We start from the raw sequence: 23,779 nt of genomic DNA on the forward strand, positions 1-23,779 counted from the left end.
ACAGGAGGCCCTGGGGCACCACAAAAAACAAAACCAAATAAATAACCAGCTGGGCACAAAGAGGTGCTTCTGTAGTTCCAGGCTTTTTTTTTTTTGGGGGGGGGGGGTTGGGGAGCTGAGGCAGGAGGATGGTTTGAGCTTGGGAATTTGAGACCAGCCTGGGCAACACAGACATGCATCACAACAAAACAGAAACAGTTTCCAATTTATGGCATTAATAACATACCTATGAAGTAAAGTCCCCCCCCCCAAAAAAAAACCCACAAAAACCCACACTGAAAAATGAAATATTGATCCATCCAGAACTTAAAGAAGGAAAAAAAAAATCAAAGAAATAAAAAATACAGGGGAAAAAAATTTAAAAACCCAGCTCTTCCAACTGTCACAAAAAACTCCCCAGATCCAAGCTTTCACAGTCTTGATTCTTTAATATACAAAACTTAAATATGATCTTGGATAAAGGAAAAACATAAGCTTGATTCTAAAATGATCAATTTAATGTGTTTTTAACTTTTGGTAGAGGTGGTAGGGAAGATCAGGGGTTGGTAAGCTTATCCAAAGATAGCACAATAATTTGGCTAGATTTTCAGAATATAAATGACACTCGTACTTGACAGTACAAGTCTGGTAAATCACTTTTTAGGTCTCAGTTTCTCCATCTATAAATGAAGAAACAAACTAGTTCTTTACCCAACTAATACTGAAAATAAAGATTCTCATTTCCTGTCAAGGAGTTTGGGAGGAAAACTAAAGACCGTTCTATAATGCTACACTAAACTGTGTTAAAATACACACATACAGCTGTATTTCTATCACAATAAAAATTCTCTTACAGAGAAATGATGTTCACGGCATAGTCTATGATTCACTATTTTAAAGAAGTAGTCAATGTAGAAGAATTCTGGAACAACTAAAAACTGCAAATAGTCACTCAGAATATTATATCCTTCCAGTATATTTGTAGCTCTCTGGGTCATGTTAAGAGGATGACATGGAGGGATGGTGATTATGATAATATTTTCACTAACACAGAGACTCAAACCTTCAGAAAAATCTATAAAATTTAATTTTTTCAGAAGCCCCCTTTCTTATATGCATTATGAAAATCTTCAAACATAATCTAAAGTAAAAAGAACAGTAGGGCTGGGGTTGTGGCTCAATGATACAGTGCTCGCCTAACACGTGTGAGGCCCTGGGTTCGATCCTCAGCACCACATAAAAGTAAATAAATAAAACAGAAGTATTAAAAAAAAAAAAAAAGAACAGTAAAATAAACCTCAAAATAACCATTCTCCAGCTTTAATAAGCATCACCATGTGGCCAATCTTTGTTCATACACACCCTTTCCCATGAACCCCCATATAACAGATAACTTTGAAGCAAAACTTTTCTTTTTTTGGGGGGTGGTATTGGGGATTGAACCCAGGGCCTCATGCATGTGATGTTAAGCCCTCTGCCACTGAGCTACATCCCCTGGCCTTCATATGATATTTATTTAAATTCCAATTGCTAAATTTTTTTTATAACTAAGTAAATAGAGCATTATGTAGCAATAAGATCACTATTTTAAACACGAAAAAAAATGCACCTTTTAAAAAGAATGAGCTGTCAAACATAAAGCCCAAATCTAAGTTCTAGCAAATTTATATAGTTGAAGTATAAAACTCTTTCCGGAATTTCCAACAATAGATATTTTTGCATCCCCAGTTAGTGACAGGGACACTAACCCACAATAATTATCATATTGAATAAACATTGTAAGTGCAGCTTCTATTTTAAACCTCAAATTTCAGAGTTTTAATTTAGAGACTGACTCTTTACTATAAGCACCATTTCCACAAGCACAAGGAGCAATGGAGAGTACTGTGTGGTGCACTGGGTATTAACAGCCTCACTCTGTGCATAGTGAATGGCATGGCCCTCATCCCTGTCTGCTTCCTTGTCAAGCCTTTCATTCCTAGTCAGTATTCTGCTAAGGCCTACTGCCTCTAGTCCCAAATATAAGTGACCCCTGACGAAGGGATACAAGAGCATGTTACGCCTTCCTTAGTGCTAAGGAGCCCTTCCAGGTTCAAAATCACAGATGCCAATATATGGCTTTGTATAACCACCTTGAAGGGAAAGGAAAGCTTTGTTAACATACTTTTACAATTACAAAGTTAAATGCCTCGGCCACAGGTAATAGCAAGGGGAAAAAGTAATAGTAGGCAGGAATAGAAGAGGTTATAGCAAAACTAGCTGAAGTAGGGTAATTGGGGAAAGACAGGTGACAGTAAATGGTGAGAAGAAATGTGTCTCACAACTTTGTAGAACATGGTTAACAGATATGGATAAACTTCTGGTAAACTGCGTTCACTTGTTCCTGTATAGATTTCATGGGATGCTGTGGTTTTTTTCCATCCTGATCTTCACAACTCCTTAATTCTTGATAGTCCATCATCCTCAGGTAACTCTAGAAACAAATCCCTCATCCCATTAACCCATGAAGAGAGAGACCTCCATTTGTACCAAAAATAATTTGGACCCATTCTTTTTATATACCACATGAACAACCTCACTCTCTACTGACTTGTAAGGTCAGCCCTGTGGAGAAAACATACATCTCTAAGACCTGGCCACACATAAGCTCTCAAGGGTTTTCAAGAGAGGAAAGAAAAAGTAAGACAATTAATATAAAAGGTCAAACTGCTGAAAAGACAGTTACATTATTTCTGCCTTAGTACACAGTATATGAAAATTGTTAATTACCAAGGCTTCTGTATGGCAGAGACACATTTCCACCAGCCAACTTGCCAGGCCTCCTGAATACCTACCAATAAGTACCAGCACCTTGTGACGTTAGCTCCATGCCATCCACTGAATCTGTTTAATTCCTGAAACAGAAAATTTCTATTATGTCATTTATGACACATTGTTTAGCCCAGATAATTTTCTCAGTTTTTCACAATCTTTTGAATGGTAGAGTAAATACACTTACAATTGTGTCCTGGGGTGTTTCCGTAAGAACTGTCTCAGGCTGTCTATGAGATAAACTATGATTAGATACTAGTGTTGTACAAGAATTGGGCAGACAGTTGCTAAAGTTCTGTATAGATGTTAACTTAAATGTTTGGTCAGGATCTGGCTTTTCACCTGCAAAGACCAAAAAAAAAAAAAAAGAAAAGAAAAACAAAACAAACAAAAAAATAAATATATTTGCCTCTGAGGAATAATTTTTCTTTCAAGTTTTATAACTAAGTGGAAATAAGTCCTTATCTAGAGTTTTAAAAAATTCTTCTGTCCATTTCTGTTAATCAGATTGGCCTTCCAGAAGCCCATCCATTAACTTATCATAAAAGTTAACCCATAAGACAAAGATGTAAATGTAGTAAATATACTAAATTGAAAGGACACTAGTTTTTAAATATAATAAACCACAGAAAAATGTAGATTTGGATGTTTGTTTTACAGCAGAAAACAACTAGATGGCTTTTTTCTCAAGGTAGAAGGTGACATTAGAGAGGTGAAATGCAGGTGATATTACAGTAAAGACTGAAGTATTTCTGGGGATACAGACACCTGTTTTAAAATGATCCTTTACATAGCTTAGAGCATATATACTGAGACACTCTATATTGTCCAGGTGTCATTCAATTAATAGTTTTTGTTCCAGGACTCTATTAATTTCTTATCCAGAAAGCAATTTGGCTAGTGATAATATACACAATACAACTTATTCTAAAGGACTGAATATATTTAAGGTGAACTGGCTAAATAGAAAAGACTAGTGGATTTAATTTTTGAGGTAGCATAATGGAAGGTAACATCTGAATCATATGATTCTAATTCTCAATTTCAACAGTCCTTAGTTCGCAAAATATTTTTATTGTAGATAGATGATTTGTATGAATCTCCAAAAATTCAGGGGGGAAAAAAAAAGAAAACATGCAAACCCCCTTCCATCCCCATGGCCTCCACCAACCTACCTATTTCACATAATGATTCAAAGGGAGACCAGAGGAAAGGATTTAAACTAAGGCTCTTTTGGTAACATTCTGATCCTTTGGCAAGCCGATCTGTCTTGCTGTGGAAAGAAAAGAATAAAAAAGCTATAAAGCCCCAACATTTATGAAGATAAGAAAATCATATAAATCTTATATAAATTCTGACAACACTCCTCTTGATGTTTCCCTAAATTATCAACTTCTCCTTCTTCCCATTTTAACTCTATTATTTGGAAAAGTTCAAGTTAAAAGTCTGGTGAAACAAATACAACATGAACTGAAATATTAAAATAAACTTTTACTGCCTTCTTGAATACTACCATATAACATCCCAATGGCAATTCTAAATGTGAGTTACATTATTTTAAACATATTTAAAATTATTTGATTTTTAACAAAGTAGCAGTAGCCCTTAATAAAAAGGAAAATTCATAATTCTTTCCTAAAGGTTTACATTTGGAATCTTCACAATATCCCTGGTAATAAATACCTTGTAACAATCTGGGATTATGAGAATGGCATTGCTGACTCCCAAGATTTCTATTAGGAGGGCAGAAGGGGTTGGTGGGTATTGAGATTCACTGACGCTTTGAAGTAAAAATACTAATTACCTGGTGTGAGGTTTAAATGTTTTAATACCACATGAAAAAAGAAAATATATATATACAGCAAGTCTTCTAAAATTGTAAGGTTTTACAAAGGACCAGATGGCAATGCAACCAACATTTTCAAAGGAACCTCCTCTTCAAGTGAAACTATCAGATAAAATACACAATCTGTTTTAATATGCCAATTATCAGTATAATCTTAGGGAACTATAGAGAAGACTTCCTTGGGGAAACAGGCATTAGTTTGCCTGCCTTGTAAATTTCTACTTTAAAAAAGGAGAAAACAGGGGGCTGGGGATATAGCTCAGTTGGTAAAGTGCTTGCCTCACATGCACAAGGCAGTAGGTTCAATCCCCAGCACCACAGGAAAAAAAAAAAAGTAGAAAAAAGGGCAAAATGGATGTGGTGGTGTACACCTATAATTCCAGTGGGTTGGGAAGCCGAGACAGGTGTTCAAAGCTAGCCTCAGGAGCAGTGAGGTGCTCAAAGCTAGCCTCAGGAGCGGTGAGGTGCTAAGCAACTCAGTGAGACCCTGACAAAATATGGCTAAATTGCCAAGGCTGGCCTTGAACTTGTGATCTTGCCTCAGTTTCCTAAGGTGTGGGAATTACAGGCATGTATCACTTTTGCCTGGCTGAATATGGTGCTTTCAAGAATATTAAAATTTTGACTTCTTTCACAAATCCTGCATTCCCAGGTATATATTACTCCCCTCAAATAATTTATAGTCTTCAAACATCTACTTTCCTTTAAAAGTTCTATAGTTATATAGAAATGTTAGATTTTTACTTTTTCTATCAAGTTTTTCCTAGTTGACATCTTACTCTTCTGCTTAACCAAGCAGAACTGATTACTATTTTATTATACAAACAAAATATTGCTCAAATTTTATCACAGTATTTTATTTATTTTTTTGTTTTACAAAAAGAAATCATTTTTTATTTAACAAAATCATCTTTTTTTATTAGTTGCTCAAGACAATACAATGATCTTGACATATAATACATCTGATTCAAATAGGGTGTGAATTGCTGTATGTATACACATGGATGTATAACCAATGTGATCCTGCAATCTGTACACGTGGAAAAATGAGAATTCACAGTACTTTTATTATAATAATAAAAACTTACAAACTTTCTTAACTGTTTCTTTCCTTGTATTCTATTATAAACCTTTGAGGGTGGGGGCTGTGAGTTATTTACATTTATATTTTCAGTGTCAAGTACTGTGTCTAGCTATAATGTGGGATAGATCTCCAAGTATCTTGAATGAACAACAAGAAAGAACGTAATGCCAGTTGAGTGCAGGGCACAGTGGCATATTCCTGTAATCCCAGTGGCCCAGGAGGCTGAGAGTTCAAAGGAAGATTGAGAGTTCAAAGCCAGACTCAGGAACTTAGCAAGGCCCTAAGAAACTCAGTGAGACCCTGTCTCTAACTTAAATTCTATACAAAAAGTCATTTTCAAGTTTTTTATTTTCCTCTTTTTTTTGGTACCTGGGGATTGAACTCAGGGACACACACCCAGCTCTATTTTTGTATTTTATTTAGAAACAGGGTCTCACTGAGTTGGTTAGGGCCTCACTAAATTGCTAAGGCTGGTTTTGAACTTGTGATCCTCCTGCCTCAGCCTCCTGAGCCCCTGGGATTATAGGCAACACTTGGCTGGGCAAGTTTATTTTTCTTAATACAATATTCATTTGTCTTGGGGCTGGGGTTGTGACTCAGCGGTAGAGCGCTTGCCTCGCACATGCAAGACCCTGGGTTCGATCCTCAGCACCAAATAAAAATAAATAAAGGTGTGGTGTCCAAGAACAACTAAAAAGTAAATATTAAAAAAAAAAAAAAAAAACTCATTTGTCTTGATTTATCTTAAAACAGATGCTATTCTGGTTCTTTAAATAAGCAGTCCTCTATTACTTCTCATACAACAGATGACATTTAGATATACAAAGTGCTCCCTTGGGCAGTTGTGAGCAATTTCTACTATCCTAATTGTATCTCAACCCACTACTTCAGAAGTATTTCAGAATGAAAATGAGTAAGAACAATATTATTATTGTTCAATAATATTATTGAATAATATTATTATTGTAGTAACTTTGATTTCATACTCACTTTTCTTGAAACTTTAAATAGATTTAGGGGCTGGGGCTGGGGCTGAGCAGTACAGCACTCGCCTAACACATGCAAGGCCCTGGGTTTGATCCTCAGCCCCACATAAAAATAAATAAATAAAATAAAGGCATTGTGTCCAACTACAACTAAAAAAATATATATATTAAAAAAAAAAATAAGTAGATTTAAAGAACTATTTCTATAATCACTATTATTTCAACTGCCATTGTAAGAGATTTCTTTTGACATACTTCAAAATTGTTATGATATGGGGCTGGGGTTGTGGCTCCGAGGTAGAGCATTCACCTAGCACCAGTGAGGCACTTGGTTTGATTCTCACACAACATAAAGATAAATAAATAAAGGTATTATATCCATCAACAACTAAAAATATTTTTTAAAAATTGTTATGATATGCCAGATGATAACTGTCATTCTTTATTACTGAAATTTATATTCAAGCCTCTAAGGAATAGCAGTGTTATTTAACATCAGAGAAAAAAAAATAACATTGTATTTATTCAGTTGTTAAGCAGTACTGCTGTAGTTAATTATCATTAAAGCTAAAAAATGCGATCCACAACTTTACTATTTAACTGGTTTAACAAGGTCAAGGAATCAGAAGATTTTGTACTATTCAGCCATGTTATATTTGACAACACAGATCAACAGCTTTTTAAAAAAATATATTTTTAGTTGTTGATAGACCTTTATAATTTATATGCAGTGCTAAAATCGAACCCAGTGCCTCACATATGTCAGGAAAGCGTACTACCACTGAGCCACAGCCCCATCCCCTCAACACAGGTGTTTTAAACTACAAAGCATTCTCATACAGGAAACATTTCTGGTAGTTTGAATCATTCATTCTTACTTACCAATATACATGTCCCAACAATGAAAGAGTAAAGCAAGCTGAATCACCAAACTCAGTAACAATATCATCACGGTTTTTCTGCTTATTAAACACTCCACCAGACAAGATCTGTTCTCCCTCTGCAAGCCTTCAAAATATAAATTTATAGATTAAAAAACATCAAATATAAAAAGCACTTCATGAAGACACCATCATTACCAATATGTGTCTTAAATACGGAGACAGATAAAGTAAAAGTTTATGGGGGCTGGGGATGTGGCTCAAGCGGTAGCGCGCTCGCCTGGCATGCATGTGGCCCGGGTTCAATCCTCAGCACCACATACAAAGATGTTGTGCCCGCCGAAAACTAAAAAATAAATATTAAAATTCTCTTTCTCTTTAAAAAACAAAAAAATAGTTTATGGTACTTTTAGAATAGCAGTAAACATGTACTTCAAATTATTTGGGAAGAAGAAAATTATTGTCTTTACAATTTCAGTTTCTTCTGACATTTTTTAACTCATTAAATTTAATTTCTTTCTTTCTTTTTTTCTTTGTGATGCTGGGGATTGAACCCAGAACCTTCTGCATGCAAGACAAGCACTCTACCAACTGAGCTCTATCCCCAGACCTAAATTTGGTTTCTATGTAGACATCTAGTCTAAGCAATATAATCAATCATTACTCATGTCAGAAGAAATAGAAGATGATCATTTTACTGGGGAGAAATATGAATGGTTCTTTACTAACAAGTACGGTCATCCTTAGTTTTATAATTCCTTGAAATAGGAATGTACAAGCAAATTAAATAAGACTAATACTCATAGCTTTAATCATTTTAAGTTTTATGAATGAAATCTGAGTAGCACTTCATCTCTTTTTGTCAATTATGTTTTCTTGATTAAAAAAAAATTTTTTGCCAGGCCAGAGTTTTAAAGTTTTTGATTAATAATTAATTAAAATTACCATGTGGAAAACTCTCAAGTAGGTTAACAGCATATCCTGATTACATCCTTTCACTATTAATGGGACTTTTTTGTTTTCTCCTAGTAAGACTAAAACACACACACACAATATATATAAACATTTATAAATAGGATAAGAACATCAATTTAGGGGGCTGGGGTTGTGGCCCAGTGGTAGAGCGCGCGCCCAGCATGTGCAAGGCGCTGGGTTCGATCCTCAGCACCACATAACAATAAATAAAATAAAGGCATTGTGTCCAACTACAAGTAAAAAAAAAAAAAGAATGACAATTTAGAAATTGGTTTGAGACTAATTGGCAAATTAAGAAAGTCAGTTTTTAAGACTTAAGCATTAAAATTTTTGGAATTTAAAATAATCTAATAACAAACGTTCCAGAAATTTTATAGTTACTTTAGCTATCCCTAATTAACAAGTCATCAGTCACTGGACAAATAATATGGTATAGTTATAATTTATAAATATATGGTGACTTTATGAGACTTATTTACATCCTCCAATGAACAAAATATACACACAGGCTTTTACAAATATCTCTTTAGCCACTTTTATCATTATCCTACCTTCTACAGCACAGGAAAGAGTTTAATTGAACTTGATGGTTTATCTATTTCTCGAGCTGCCACCAGATTTGGAATAGGAACTTGACTAAACTGTAAATAAGGAAAAAAGTAAGTGCCCTTGCTTCAAAAGGGTATACAGTAGTAGTTCCCCCACCAAAAAAAAAAAAAGATTTTGAAAGAAAACTACACAACCATCAAGATACATCATCCTTATTCAAAGTGGCCTAACACTGAAAACAAAGGAAAGGAAATAATATTTGTGATAATTTTTGAAATTGATAAGAATAATTATAACTTACACTTCTCCAAAAGTTAAATTCTGATATCACCATAACAATGAAATCTCTCTATAACAAAAACAATGTGATAAGCAACAATGTAAACATTTAAAATGTTACTGAACAGCTTTCTACTATTAAAAAAGGAGAAAAGAGGATTAATCACAGTTTAATTTGTCAGAAGAATTTTATCCAAAATTTTATAGTATAAAAAGAACAAAATTAGAAAAGATTTTAAAACTTACTTGCTGAGATCAACACAACATTTTGCAAGCAGGTATTTACACTGTGGTGTAGTACAACTGTGTCCTTTCAAGAGTCTATATGCTTTGTATGCCTTTCCTGAGCGGTAATAACAGGTTGCCAGTAAAAACAAGGCTTCTTCTGAGTGTACTAAAAACAGACATAAAAAAGAAAAAGAATATTGGCCATTGTTCAGAACATTGAATGGTACCCAATTTATCTGGCAATAAACAAGTTTAGGACAAAAAAATTAGGCATCTTCTTTAACCCAAAATAATCATTATTAATTTACTTTTGAATTATGGAGAAATATATTGCTGATAGAAAAGTTCATTCTCCAGTTCTTGATTATCTTCTCTCTATAAGAAACTGAGGAAAGAATACAGTGAAGACAATCATAGTATTACTGAAAATCTTTAAGAAAGTAAACACATATATATCACCCTCTCCCTTTGAGAAGACTACAGTAAAGCATTTAGTCTTTAAATAATATTTCTCTAATAACTTTTTCGAGAACAAGTCAAGTTTCACTAGAGAGGGAAACTGAGGGTAAATAAAATTTATTAGTAATCTGAAATAATTTCTACATTAGAAGACAAGATTTTACAAATACATTTTTCACATAGGGTGTAGGCGTATGTTTGTAATTAAAGCAATTTGGAGCGCTGAGACGAGAAGATTGCAAGTTTGAGGTCTACTTTAGCCACTCAGCAAGACCCCGTTCCAAAAAAAAAAGGACTGGGGATGTAGCTCAGTGGTAAAATGTCCCTGGGTTAAATTCCCTTTAAGTGCCCCTCACAAAAAAAAGTAAAAAAAAAAACACATTGTTTTTAACACCAAATTATATTTAAGATAGCTTAAAGGAAAAATTCTAAGTTGGTGGACTTTAGAGTAACACTATTATTGCTCTCCAATGGAAGGAGCTGAGTTACTCAACAATTGGAGTCCTATTTCTTTGTATAAGGAAGTGCCCCATGGTTCTTCATGAAATGTGGCATTTCCTTCTCTTATTCTGTATCTCTCCTAAACCAACCTTCACAGATGTGAATCTACAGAAGCAACAAAAAAAGGATTTGAAAGAAAACACACAAACTTGTGTTTTTATGTAATAATCCCAGTGGGTTGAAAGATCTTATAAACCAGTGGTTGAAGAGTAGTCCCTGTACCAGCTTCAATATGACTTGGAAATGGAAATGTGAACTCTTGTGCTCTCAGACCAACTAAATCAATAATTTGGGGAGTGGAACCAGTAATACATGTTAACAAACTCCTCAGGTGATTCTGTGGCATGTTGAAGTTTGAGAACCACTGTTTTAAAGCATGAGACAAACTTGTCACATTTTCCTGAAAAGTTAATTTCATTCTAAGATTTGGGATTAAAAAGTAAGAGATTTTATTCTTTTAAGTATTTTGTCATATACATATGCAAGAATCCCCCACAATACCTCTCTGGTCTATCTCATGATTTTCCATGAAACAATAGTATAAAAATAATATGTAGTTTGGGCTGGGGATGTGGCTCAAGCGGTAGCGCGCTCACCTGGCATGCGTGCGACCCGGGTTCGATCCTCAGCACCACATACAAACAAAGATGTTGTGTCCACCGAAAACTAAAAAATAAAATATTAAAATTCTCTATCTAAAAAATAAATAAATAAAAATAATATGTAGTATAGGCTGGGGTTATAGCTCAGTTGGTAGAGTGTTTGCCTTGCATGCACAAGGCCCCAGGGTTCAATCCCCAGCACCCCCCCCCCCACCAAATGTAGTAAATAAAATTTGCACATATGGCATATCACTTGATGCAGGATCAAAAAACAATTGAGGAGCTCTGCTGCAACAGGAACAAATTATTAATTTCACTGAGCTACAAGTATTAATTTATAGGAGTTAGTGTAATTCCTTTCAGATTTTGCAAAGACTTGGTTTCTTTCTTTTTTTGGTATTGGAGTTTGAACCTGGGGTGTGTAAAGCACTGAGTTATGACCCCATCCCTTTTCATTTTTATTTTTTTGAGACATGGTCTCATTAAGTTGCTTAGGTCTTCACTAAGTTGCTGAGGCTGGCCTTGAATTTGCGATCCTCCTGTATCAGCTTCCCAAGTCACTAGGATTAGAGGCATGTGCCATTGAGCCCAGCCAAAGACTTAGTTTCTTGTTGCTATCTTAAAATTATTGACCATACCAATAAACAATGGCTCCCATAGTTTAACTTCCACCACAGTAATGCTTTATCAAATATTTTGTTTATAGATACTTGATTACATGTGGGTCCATTTTCACTAGAGTAAAATTCCCTAACAACATAAAGATATCAACTATTTTTTGTGTGTGTGTGATTTTGGTGTTTGCAATTACTTTCTAAAGTGTAATAACTTAAAAACTACATATTCATATTGTGTAACCGATGTGATTCTGCAATCTGTAATGGGGGTAAAAATGGGAGTTCATAACCCACTTGAATTAATGTATGAAATATGATATGTCAAGAGCTCTGTAATGTTTTGAACAACCAATAAAACAAACAAACAAACAAAAAAAAAAAACTACAAAGCTAGCCAATCCCTAAAAAACAAATACCAAATGTCTTCTTTGATATAATGAGAGCAACTAAGAACAGAGCAGGGAGGAAGAGCAGGAAGAAAAGATTAACATTAAACAGAGACATGAGGTGGGAGGGAAAGGGAGAGAAAAGGGAAATTGCATGGTAATGGAGGGAGACCCTCATTGTTATACAAAATTACATATAAGAGGTTGTGAGGGGAATGGGAAAATAAACAAGGAGAGAAATGAATTACAGTAGATGGGGTAGAGAGAGAAGATGGGAGGGGAGAGGAGGGGGGATAGTAGAGGATAGGAAAGGTAGCAGAATACAGCAGTTACTAATAGGGCATTATGTGAAAATGTGGATGTGTAAGCGATGTGATTCTGCAATCTGTATTTGGGGTAAAATTGGGAGTTCATAACCAACTTGAATCTAATGTATGAAATATGATATGTCAAGAGCTTTGTAATGTTTTGAACAACCAATAAAAAAAAAAAAGATGAAAACTCAAAAAAAAAAAAAACCTACATATTCAACTGGGATTATGGATTGGTAGTTTAGGCAAAACTTAAAAAGTAAAATAATGACATTTAAGATAATGAAATGAATTCAGAAAAACCTGACTTATTGTAAGAAACATGGTGGTTTCTAAGGGCTCCCTATAATTAATGGAAAAAGATAACAGTACCCAAAAATATTACTAGTGAACCAGCAGTAAGCACCTAAAGAAAGCAGATGTATGTTTACTGAATAGGATTGACAAATAAATACCATCTAGAACAATAAACTAACTGATAGTCGCTTCCTATAATGCCAAGGTCAGAAAAATTCTAAGGCTGATTATGGTAAAGCCAGTCAATGTACAGACACCAAAATAAGATCTGGAAACAAGGTCTGGGATTGTGAAATATAATGTCCATAATATATTTCATAATTATGAATAAAGTGAGCAATGACTGGGTAGTCACTCCTAAAGTAATACTGAGAAGTCAATCATGTGCTTGTTAAACTACAGTACATCCATATGATGAAATAGTCTACTCTAAAAAACAGTCACACAGAAACACTTTGAGAATGCACGGTTGAAGCTGTAGAACACTACTGAAGCTCCTCTTCTTTTTATTAATATGTATTAACTGCATATTAATGGGATTCAGTGTGATATTTCCATACAGATGCACTGATCAAATTTAATCTCTCCTTTTTCACTCTCCTGCCAATGAAGCTCCCCTTCTTACAAATAGGTTAGGCTTCAAAAATGGAAAGGTATTTTGAACAGAAGTCCAAAATAGTTAACAGGGACATTATCTTAAATCCTTCAGATACATTTCCATCAAATAGAAAGAAGAATTACTTTTTCAGTGCTTTCAAACTGAAAAAATAAGTGCTTCATGATGATTAACAATATAAATAATGCAGGGGTTGTGGCTCAGTGGTAGAGCGCTCGCCTTGCATGTCTGAGACCCTGGGTTCGATCCTCATCACCACATAAAATAAATAAATGGACAAAACAAGGATATTGTGTCCATGTATAACTAATATATATATATATATATATATATATATATATATATATATATATATATATATGCACCTATTCTGTCAAGACCTAAAATTAGTTGAGGTGTCTTCGATGTAGCCTTGATAAAATAAAATAAAATATTACAGAAAACTTCTTAAAGGTTAGAGCACTCTCCTGACTGCTCTATTATGCACTTGGATGTTGTATGTATTTAAGGGCATAATATTATGGAGCTATCTATGATTTGTTATACATGTTTTATCTTGATTATCTATTTTAAGTTCTTAAATCAATTACAGTAGTATCCTCCTCTGACCTGAGGAGGATACATTTCAAGACCCTTTGTGGTTACATGAAACCATAAATACTGCTAGGCTCTATGTATACAGGTTGAACACATCTTGTTCAAAATGCTTGGGATCAGAAGCATTTCAGATTTGAGTCTTGGATTTTGAAGAATTTGCATAGACTTCACTGAGTGAGCATCCCTAATCTGAAAATCTGAAACTTTCCAAAATCTGAATCTTTTTTACTATGAATGCTCAAAATTTCAGGGTAGCAGAATGAAGTGGTGCATGCCTGTAATCTCAGTCATTCAGAAGACTGAGGAAGAAGGATTGCAAATTCGAGACCAGCCCAAGGCTGGGGATGTGGCTCAGAGGCAGAGTGCTTGCCTAGCACATGTGAGGCCCTGGGTTCAACCCTCAGCACCAATAAAAATAAACAAATATATATATATATATATATATATATATATATATATATATATATATATATATATAGACCAGCCTGGACAACTCAGCAAGATCCTGTTTCAAAGCAAAAATAAAAAGGGCTGGGGATATAGCTCAGTATGGAGGTTGGGAGCGAGAGGGTATGTGGATCTCAGGGGCTGGGGTTGCAGCTCAGTGGCAGAGCTCTCGCCTAGCATGGGGGAGACACTGGTTCGATTCTCAGCACCGCATATAAATAAATAAACTAAAGGTCCATTGACGACTAAAGAAATAAGCCAATGGGGGATGCCAATGTGCATCATATATAATAGGGATGAAAAAAGATCTGGAAACTCACTGTATTAGAATATGCTAGGAAAGAGAAGGAACTTGTAAAGGACTTCCTATATACCAGAACTATAGTAAATTCTTTATATACGTGGGTCTTCGAAATTACTTGTTCACTAGATATTTTTCCTTCTCAAAGATGTGGAAAACTAGACTCAGAATAACTTCTTCTTGTCTAAGATCAAATGGTTAATGAATATGAGTTCAGATTCTTACACCATTCTGCTGTTCTTCCTCTCTTACACTATAGTCTACACCAGGCTATGAAACTCCTTAGGAGAAAGAAAAATGGGTAACAAGGAACTACTGAAATTCAGAAAATATTTCAAAAATTTAACTAACAAAAGATTCAACCCATCAAGTTCTTTGGCCTCATGCCTTGTGGAATGTTTTTTCCAAAACATTAGAAAATACATGTTTTTCCAAAACATTAGAAGCATAGGAGGTCACTAAGCAAAGAGGTTACATGTAGTCTATCAGCTACGTGCCAACCAAGAACACTGTGCTAACAAGAATTCTGAGGTTGATTCAGTGGAATGAGTACTGTGATGAACTAGTGATGTCTACTATGACTGCAAATCAGAGAAGTGGCAAGGATTTGCTACCCTTGATAAAGTGGAATCAGAAAGAATAAACCAGTTACTGCCTATGGACAATGGTCAAGTTTCTTCACCTCAAAAAGGCAATTGCAATATCCACTATATAGGATTATTGAAGGTTATTTAACAAAATAATATTAACCACTTAGGTCACCCAGATATAGTAAGAAGTCAATAAATGACAGAATTATTGTTTTTAATTGAGTGATGATATCTGCACTCAATGCACTAAAATTCTAAAATTTTCCCTCATAAAAATAAAGTTAAGGGCTGGGGTTGTGGCTCAGTGGTAGAGTGCCCGCCTCTCATGTGTGAAGCGCTGGGTTCGATCCTCTGCACCACATAAAAATAAAGATATTGTGTTCATCTACAACTAAAAAAATATTTAATAAGTTAAATGAAGCGGTTAGGTCCTATATTGAGAAATACACACACACACACACAAACACATGCACACCAAGCAACTTCCCAAATGTCAAGCATTTTATTATGCACACATAACATGTGGATTACAGCTTTGTGTGGACTAATCTGGGAATTCCACTACTAATTCAGTGGGAAAATTCAATTATCTGATTTTTAAAAAAATTTTAAATATTTATATTTTTTGTTGTAGTTGGATATAATAGCTTCATTTTATTTATTTATTTATTTTTATGTGGTGCTGAGGATCAAACCCAGTGCCTTGCATGTGCTAGGCAAGCACTCTACCAGGGAACCACAACCCCAGCCCCTCAATTATCTGAATTCTAAATGAGTACAACCTTTAGGAGCCTAATTGCAATGAAAAATAAACTGCATAGTTTTGTTTTCTTTTTGTGGTGATGGGGTTCAAACCCAGGGCCTTTCACATTCTATGCCAGTAGTGTTTCACTGAACTACACCTCCAGCTGTTATGATCAACAAATTGAAAAAAGAAAGATTAGAAATATAACACAGAAAAACTGGTGCTGCCTAGGTATTGATGAAAATAAAAACAGATTCTGATAAACCTTGCTCTTGCATAACGAAGTAGAAGAGGGTAATCTATTCTATCTTCTTTCTAAACCAGTCTTTCCTTCTTACCCTTGTCAATCTTTTCATTGGGACCTCAAACTCCTGCTGCACGGATCTTCCCCACTTTTCTCACTTAGCTCCTGTTCTCTCCCAGAAGCTTCACTGAACTTTCAAAGGAAAGTTAAATTCCTCATATGTCAGTTACCTCGGAGTAAGATAAGGAGGTTTCACCTTCCTTCTCAAGACTATTCCCAAGCTTTACTCCTGTCCTTTTGAGAAATCCCTGATCCTGAGGTTCATATCTTCTTCTTAGAAGTCTCAGCTACTGAACTCATGACTCTTTGCTTCATTAATGAAAGAATTCTGGGTGTGGATTATGATCTTCCTCTCCAACATTATTCTCATACATCTCTCAATTAGACCTCATATGAACTTTGGTGCCCTGACCTCTCTGTTCTTTCTTAATTATCAACCACCTCTGACTTAACTTTACCTGACCCACATCTTGTCTATATGTGTGTGTGTATGTGTGTGTGTATATGTATGTATGTATGTATGTGTGTGTATATATATGTATTTATTCTTTTTTTTTTGGTGAGGGAAGGGGTATCAGGGATTGAACTCAGGGGCCCTCAACCACTGGGCCACATCCCCAGCCCTATTTTTTGTATTTTATTTGGAGACAGGGTCTTACCTAAGTTGCTTAGTGCCTCGCTTTTGCTGAAGCTGGCTTTGAACTTGAAATCCTCCTGTCTCAGCCTCCCAAATCACTGGGATTATAGGCATGTGCCACTGGCCTGGATATATATATATATGTATATATATTTTAAATACCTTTATTTTATTTATTTTTATGTGGTGCTGAGGATTGAACCCAGTGCCTCACAAGTGCTAGGCAAACATTCTACCACTGAGCTACAACCCCAGTCTCCCGGCTATATATTTTTAATATTCTTAATCTCTTCTCCTTTTGTGACAAATGCCTGGCAAACCTCTGATATCCACCTTCTTTATGCTTACAGTAAAGTTACTAAGCACTTACTACTAGAGAAAAATCCTAATACAGAAAGGTTGGATTATCAATTCATTCGGGAATACACAAAACACACAAAAATAAAGCTCACCTGCAAACATTACAAATTGAAAACTCTTGGCAAGTAATCCAATGGAAACAATACAAAAAATAAAAAAAACTAAAACAAATTAATAAAAAGAACACACTACTGTTTCTGGTCTATACATGTACATAAAAGCATTTATATACCCAATTTGCCACATACATGTATATGTATTCATAGTAGAGATGTCAGTAGCTCTTAATTTATAGACCTACATGGTACAGGGTCAGCATTGATCAAATCTCTGTGTAATTTCAGCCATACATTATTTTTCTTTTTTTCCCCCAGTGATGAGATTTGATCCCAAAGGCCCTTGTGCATGCTAGGAAAGCATACTTCCATTGAGCCACATCCCTAGGAGTCTTTGTGTAATTTCAAAGCAGTAAGAAAATGCACTTGGAAAAATAAAATTACAAAAAGTTAAAGACTTCTCAGTAAAGCATAAATTTGATAGAAAAAAAGCAATAATGGGAGATATGCCTTATTAAATATGGAAAGAATATAAAGTGTTAATTATAAAATAATATGATATTGACTTAAAAATAGAAAATTAAGATGGATACAGTAGTACATCTGAATCTCAACTACTCAAAAGGCCAAGACAGGAGGATCACAAGTTCAAGGCCAGACTGGGCAATTTAATTTAGCAAGACCCTATCTCAAAATAAAATAAAAAGGATTAGAAATGTAACTTAGAGGTAGAATGCTCCTGGACTCAATCCCCAGTAACTGACCCCTCTCCTGCCAAAATACAAAAAGAAAGAAAATTAACTAGTGGAAAAGAGGAGATTCTGGTGGCAAAGCCAGATATTTTAAAAAATTTAATATAAAACCAAGTAAGAGCCAGGTGCAGTGATGCATGCCTGTAATCCCAGCAACTTGAGAGACTATGGCAGGAGGATGTAAAGTTTGAGGTCAGCTTCAGCAACTTAGGAAGGAACTAAGTAACTTAGTGGAACCCTACCTCAACATAAAAAATAAAAAGGGCTGGGGATGTAGCTCAGTGATAAAGTGCCCCTGGGTTCAATATCCAGTAACCCCCCAATCCCCCACCCTCCGCAAACTAAACAACGCTCCCCCAAATAAGTAAAATACCATGTGGGACTTATTTTAAGTAATAATGTAAAATAACAGAATTTTTGGCTCTTATCTTACTCAATATACTACTATAAATTCTTTGAAAAAAAATTTAATGTACCAAGAACCATGTACTTAGTATAGCTGTAAGATGACAATTTTCCAGCTACTAAAGCAATGAGAAAATGACAAAGCTGATTTAAGTTCAAATAAATGAAAATGTCAAATAGCAGAACTGAAAAGTCATAATTATCAGGGCTAGAGTTGTAGTTCAGTGGTTGAGCGCTTGGTTAGCACGTGTGAGGCACTGTGTTTGATCCTCAGCATCACATAAAAATAAATAAAAACATCCTGTCCATATAGAATTTAAAAAAAATATTTAAAAAAATTAAAAAGTCACAATTATCTACACCAGCATCTTAGCAAAATAATTATAAAAATTTAATGATAGAAACAAAACACATTACAAAATGTTTATTTTTTTATTTTTTTATTTTTTTTTTTGATCCATGCATCCTTTATTCCATTACCAACCACTGTGCTGCATCCAAGCAACAGTACACAAACTGGCAATCAACCGCAATCCAGTTGTACAACAATCTGAGGCTTACAGTACATTTAAGGCTTTTAAATTTGAAAAGAAAATAAAAATAAAACAAAGGACCCCCAAACCCAAACCCCCAACCAATACAAGTAGTGTAGCAATTTTAAGCATCTTCTATTTCTGATGCTCATTTGGCGCAAATCCAGTGTCAAAACCCAAATAACTCCTAAACTAAAAAGATTATTAGTTTAGTGAAATTTTAATTACATAAATTCTTTTTTTTTTTTTTTTTTTTTTAAATATTTATTTTTTTTTTAGTTATCGGCGGACACAACATTTTTGTATGTGGTGCTGAGGATCGAACCCGGGCCGCACGCATGCCAGGCGAGTGAACTACTGCTTGAGCCACATCCCCAGCCCATTACATAAATTCTTCAAAGCATAAACTTGGAATTTTTGTCTTGGAAATGTCATAAAAATTTTTAATAGCAAAACATAGGAATAAAAACATACTAACAAAATGTATTCAATCATTTACATTACAAACAAGGAATTTGCAGTTTGTTGTTGTAGCCTGACAAAAGAAAACTACCCATTAAGAATCTATGCACAATGTAATTGCAAATATGTACAGTACTTTAAAAAAGCCTATTAGGAGGACTTTACAGAAGGAAAGTCAGCTAGGCTCTTTGATAGACCAAACAGACAATCAAAATATTAAAACTCTGTTGGCTAGTAATAAATTTACACTTAAAAAAAACCCCAGTTTCCTTTTGCTTAAGAATTTTCCAGTTATATTTATATTGTTACAGTTGATGAAGCTGCCCGTGATAGTTCCAGTAAATCACCCTTCAACTCATGTGTTTGGGAAAAGATCAGCACATTAACAAAAATTAATAAAAGGATTGCCACCACAGTGGTTTTCCAGTTACACCATCACAGCTTCACAAATGGGTAAATCCAGTGGCTGAGAAAGATCCACATATCAAATGTTGAGCACATTGGGGAAGAGAGGGCCAAGTCCTGCATCAATGAATGAGAAATGATGGGCAAGGGCATGAAACAGATGAGAGCACACTTTATACAGCACTAGAAAAGGTTCCCCACACTCAGCTCTCATTCCCATTCCTGTAGGTAACGAAGCTGGGAATCACAGCTGCGCAGTTTAACGTGTTGTGGGAATTGAGTAGAACAACCTCTTAATATAAAAGACTGAGGTCTGTTCACCTCTTTGATCAGAGTACCCTAAAGGTGGGCACTTCTTTGTGGTTATGGGCCAGTTAGCTATCCAGTTAAAGCATGTGCAAAACAGACGACTCTTCTGTTCACAGTAAATGAGGTAAGATCGCGTTGTTGTCTTCAGGAATTAGGAAGTTCGTGAGATATAAACTGTTTTAGTCTTTCCAGGTATTGTGCATAAAGCTCTATGTCATTATGCCCAGCTCCCTCTACCCAGAGAGGCTCCACGGCTCGGGGGCAGCGCTCATACATCGCCAGGCCGTGGGAGAAGTCGATGACCTCATCTTCTGTACCATGAATGACCAACACAGGAGATGTGACTTTAGATATCTTGTCAATGCTGGGGAACGCATCAAAGCAGTAGGTTTTCCTGGTATCCGGAAAAGCCACACGCAGACCAGACATCAGAGGGGAGTGGAGAATGACAGCAGCACACTCATACCGTGAGGCCAAGTCTACAGTGGGGACAGTCCCAATGCTCTGACCGTAGAGGATAATGTTCTCTGGACTTACGCCATACCGGGTGCGCAGCGCCTGCCACGCGGCATCGATGTCGGCGTAGAGGTTCTTCTCGGAGGGTTAGCCCGAGTAGTCGTAGGAGAAAATGTTGCAGTTGATGCGCGAGCCGAGGCCGATGTAGAAGCTGCACATCTGGCCCAGGTCCACGGCGTTGCCGTGAGAGAAGAGCAGAGAGAAGAGCAGCGTGTAGAGGCTGGAGGGCGCGCAGCGCACGAACATGCAGCCGAGAAGACCTCGACGGCGTCCAGCTCGCGCTGCGAGTACTGCCAGTCGGCGCGCTCGCTCAGGTGCAGGCTGCACGCGCCGGGCCCCGCGCCCGCGCCCTCCTCAGGCTGCTGCGGCGCCGGCTGGGCCGCAGCTGCCCGGGCCGGAGCAGGGGCCGTGGAGGGCGCGCCGGGGCCGCGCTGCTGGGGCGCCAGGACAGTGTAGGTGGGCTCGGGCGGCAGGAAGGCCAGCTTGGCGGTGATGCGGCTCGGGCAGGGCGGGCAGCAGAAGAGCCAGCACAGCTCTCCCAGCGAGAAGCCGTTCATCCTGGGGCCTGGCTCAGGCATCCGGGCGGCCTGGCGCCCGCCGGCTACCCGACTGGCTGGTGGCTGACGGGGAGGAGGGAGCGCGCGGGCGCGACAAGGAGGGCGGCTGCGGCCCGCCCGCGGCGGGAGGGAGGAGCGGGAGAGCGGGTCAGCGGCTGCCCCCGCGGCCCGGGCGACGCGCGGGCGGCCGGGGCCCGCGCGCGGCACTCAAAGCCGGCGGCGGCCAGGGCCGGCTGTGCGCGCCGCCCGCGCTCCCACACCACAAAATGTTTATTAAGCATTTATTACCATGTTAAATGTCTGTGCCAAGTGCTTTAAATATATTATCCTGCTTACTTTTTCAATTCCATAATTCCATATTTATTAATGAAAAATAAATTCATATAAATAAATTCATATATATTCAATTCTATACTTATTAATATTTATAAATGAAAAATCTGAAAAGCTCAGACATTATATAACTTGCCTGGGGTCATAAAAATGTATATTTGAGTGACAGGATTAGGATTTGTGCCATAGTTATGGATTCTAAATCCATGTTGTTAGCTACAGAACATAGACTCTATTCTAATTAAAAAACAAACCTAGAGCCGGGCACCGTGGCACACTCTTGTAATCCCAGCAGCCTGGGAGGCTGAGGCAGGAGGATCACGAGTTCAAAGCCAGCCTCAGAAAACAGCGAGGTACTAAGCAACTCAGTGAGACCCTCTCTCTAAATACATTACAAATAGGGCTAAAGATGTGGCTCAGTGGTTGAGTGTCCCTGAGTTTAATCCCCAGTACCAAAAAAACAAAAAACAAAACAAAACAAAAAAACAACCTAGGGAAAGAAACCCTAAAGAATGGGAAATGATTAAATACATCAGAGTCTATAAACCTGAATCAACTCTATGGTTATTAAAATAAACAAAAGGAGCCACATAGATAAAAGGTAAAGTTTTTATGAACTAGTGGTTAATTATAAAGAAAATACAAGAGGGTGATACTAAGAATCTTGTTAGTCATAAAAGTGATGGAATTTCATGCATTTTATTTATAGTTCTATATAAATGAAAATTTACAAACCTTCTGCATACAGTCGCTCTGCAAGGAAAACTGCATCTCGGTAAGCATAATGGTTTAGCGCTTGCCATATAGCAGCCTGCAAGTGGAAGAAAAAGAAAATAAATACAGATACACAGAGTTTCAAAGTTACTCCTAGCACAAAGCTTTGAATATAAATATCTTTAAGTGAAAAAACCTCAATGCCCATAGAGCAAACTCCACAGTGTGTATGACTCCTGACATATCTGCATTTACTCACTCAACCTGCATTACTTTTAGTCTTCTGTGCCTTTGTATATCCTTTTTCTTCATCAGGGAATGCTGGCTCCCTTACCAACCTTCCCTAATAAATTTCTAATTCTTTCTAAAGTCCTAGCTTAAATAACGCCACCGTGCCTGGCTAACAAACACTATTGTATTCACTTCTTAAAGTACATGTTTAAGAAGTTCTCCAAATTAAGATATATACTTAGAAATAAAATTACTGAGTTATTGAATATGTTCATCTTTACTAGATAATGTCAAATCATTTTAAAAAATTATTAATTTATATACCAAATAATAATATCAGTTTCTATTTCTATTTCCTGGCTAACCTCTAGCCATTACTTTTTTCATTTACTTCTTCATTAGAATAGTCATATTATATTACAGTTATCTGTTTACAAGTCTGCCTATCCTACTAAAATTACATGCTCTTACCAGCAGTGGTTTTCAACCATTTTTCATGATACACATGAAGGAAATGTTCAAATGTATATCATCCTCCCACAAAAACTTCCTCACCTATTAGTTTAAATGCCACCTATTTCTCAACCACTCAAGAAAGCACACTGGAATACAAATGAGTAAAATTATAGGACTAATCTTTAATTCACTTGAATCATGCTTTTTTTTTAGAGTCAAGAATCATAAAGTATATATAAGATAGGACATTTTAAGTTAAAAATAATAAAAAATATCTACATCCATGCACTAACCACTCAGGTCCAGAAATAAAATATTAGCAACTATCTTTGAAGTTTTTTTTTTTTTAATATTTATTTTTTAGTTCTCGGCAGACACAACATCTTTGTTTGTATGTGGTGCTGAGGATCGAACCCGGGCCGCACGCATGCCAGGCGACCGCGCTACCGCTTGAGCCACATCCTCAGCCCTTGAGCCACATCCCCAGCCCTGAAGTTCTATAGTCTCCTCCAGCATGTCAATAATATAACTTCTTCTAGCCTTAAATAGGAAACTACCACCCTGAATTCTGCTGACCTTTCTTCTGGCTTTCTTCATAATTTGATACATTTGTGCCTATCATCTCTAAGCAGCAGCATATTTAATTTTCCAACTTTAAATTC

General features: G+C 36.5%; 1 protein-coding gene and 1 pseudogene across 1 annotated transcript in view; both read right to left on the minus strand.

The window, feature by feature from the left end:
* Positions 1-22,527, minus strand: part of LOC139702514 (uncharacterized) — a 28,007-nt gene extending 5,480 nt beyond the window's left edge. The window contains exons 1-5 of the mRNA XM_071603860.1: positions 22,452-22,527; positions 11,175-11,244; positions 9,637-9,784; positions 7,589-7,714; positions 3,925-4,063 (exon numbers count right to left, since the gene is read on the minus strand). Coding sequence (XP_071459961.1) covers positions 3,925-4,063; positions 7,589-7,714; positions 9,637-9,784; positions 11,175-11,244; positions 22,452-22,499 — 531 coding nt within the window. The 5' untranslated portion in view covers positions 22,500-22,527. The remainder of the gene's footprint in view (positions 1-3,924; positions 4,064-7,588; positions 7,715-9,636; positions 9,785-11,174; positions 11,245-22,451) is intronic.
* On the minus strand, positions 19,025-21,547 carry LOC114082211 (alpha/beta hydrolase domain-containing protein 17C pseudogene; annotated as a pseudogene).
* Positions 22,528-23,779: the final 1,252 nt, after the last annotated feature.

The sequence above is a fragment of the Marmota flaviventris genome, chromosome 17, assembly GCF_047511675.1.
Source record: "Marmota flaviventris isolate mMarFla1 chromosome 17, mMarFla1.hap1, whole genome shotgun sequence".
NCBI lineage: Eukaryota > Metazoa > Chordata > Mammalia > Rodentia > Sciuridae > Marmota > Marmota flaviventris.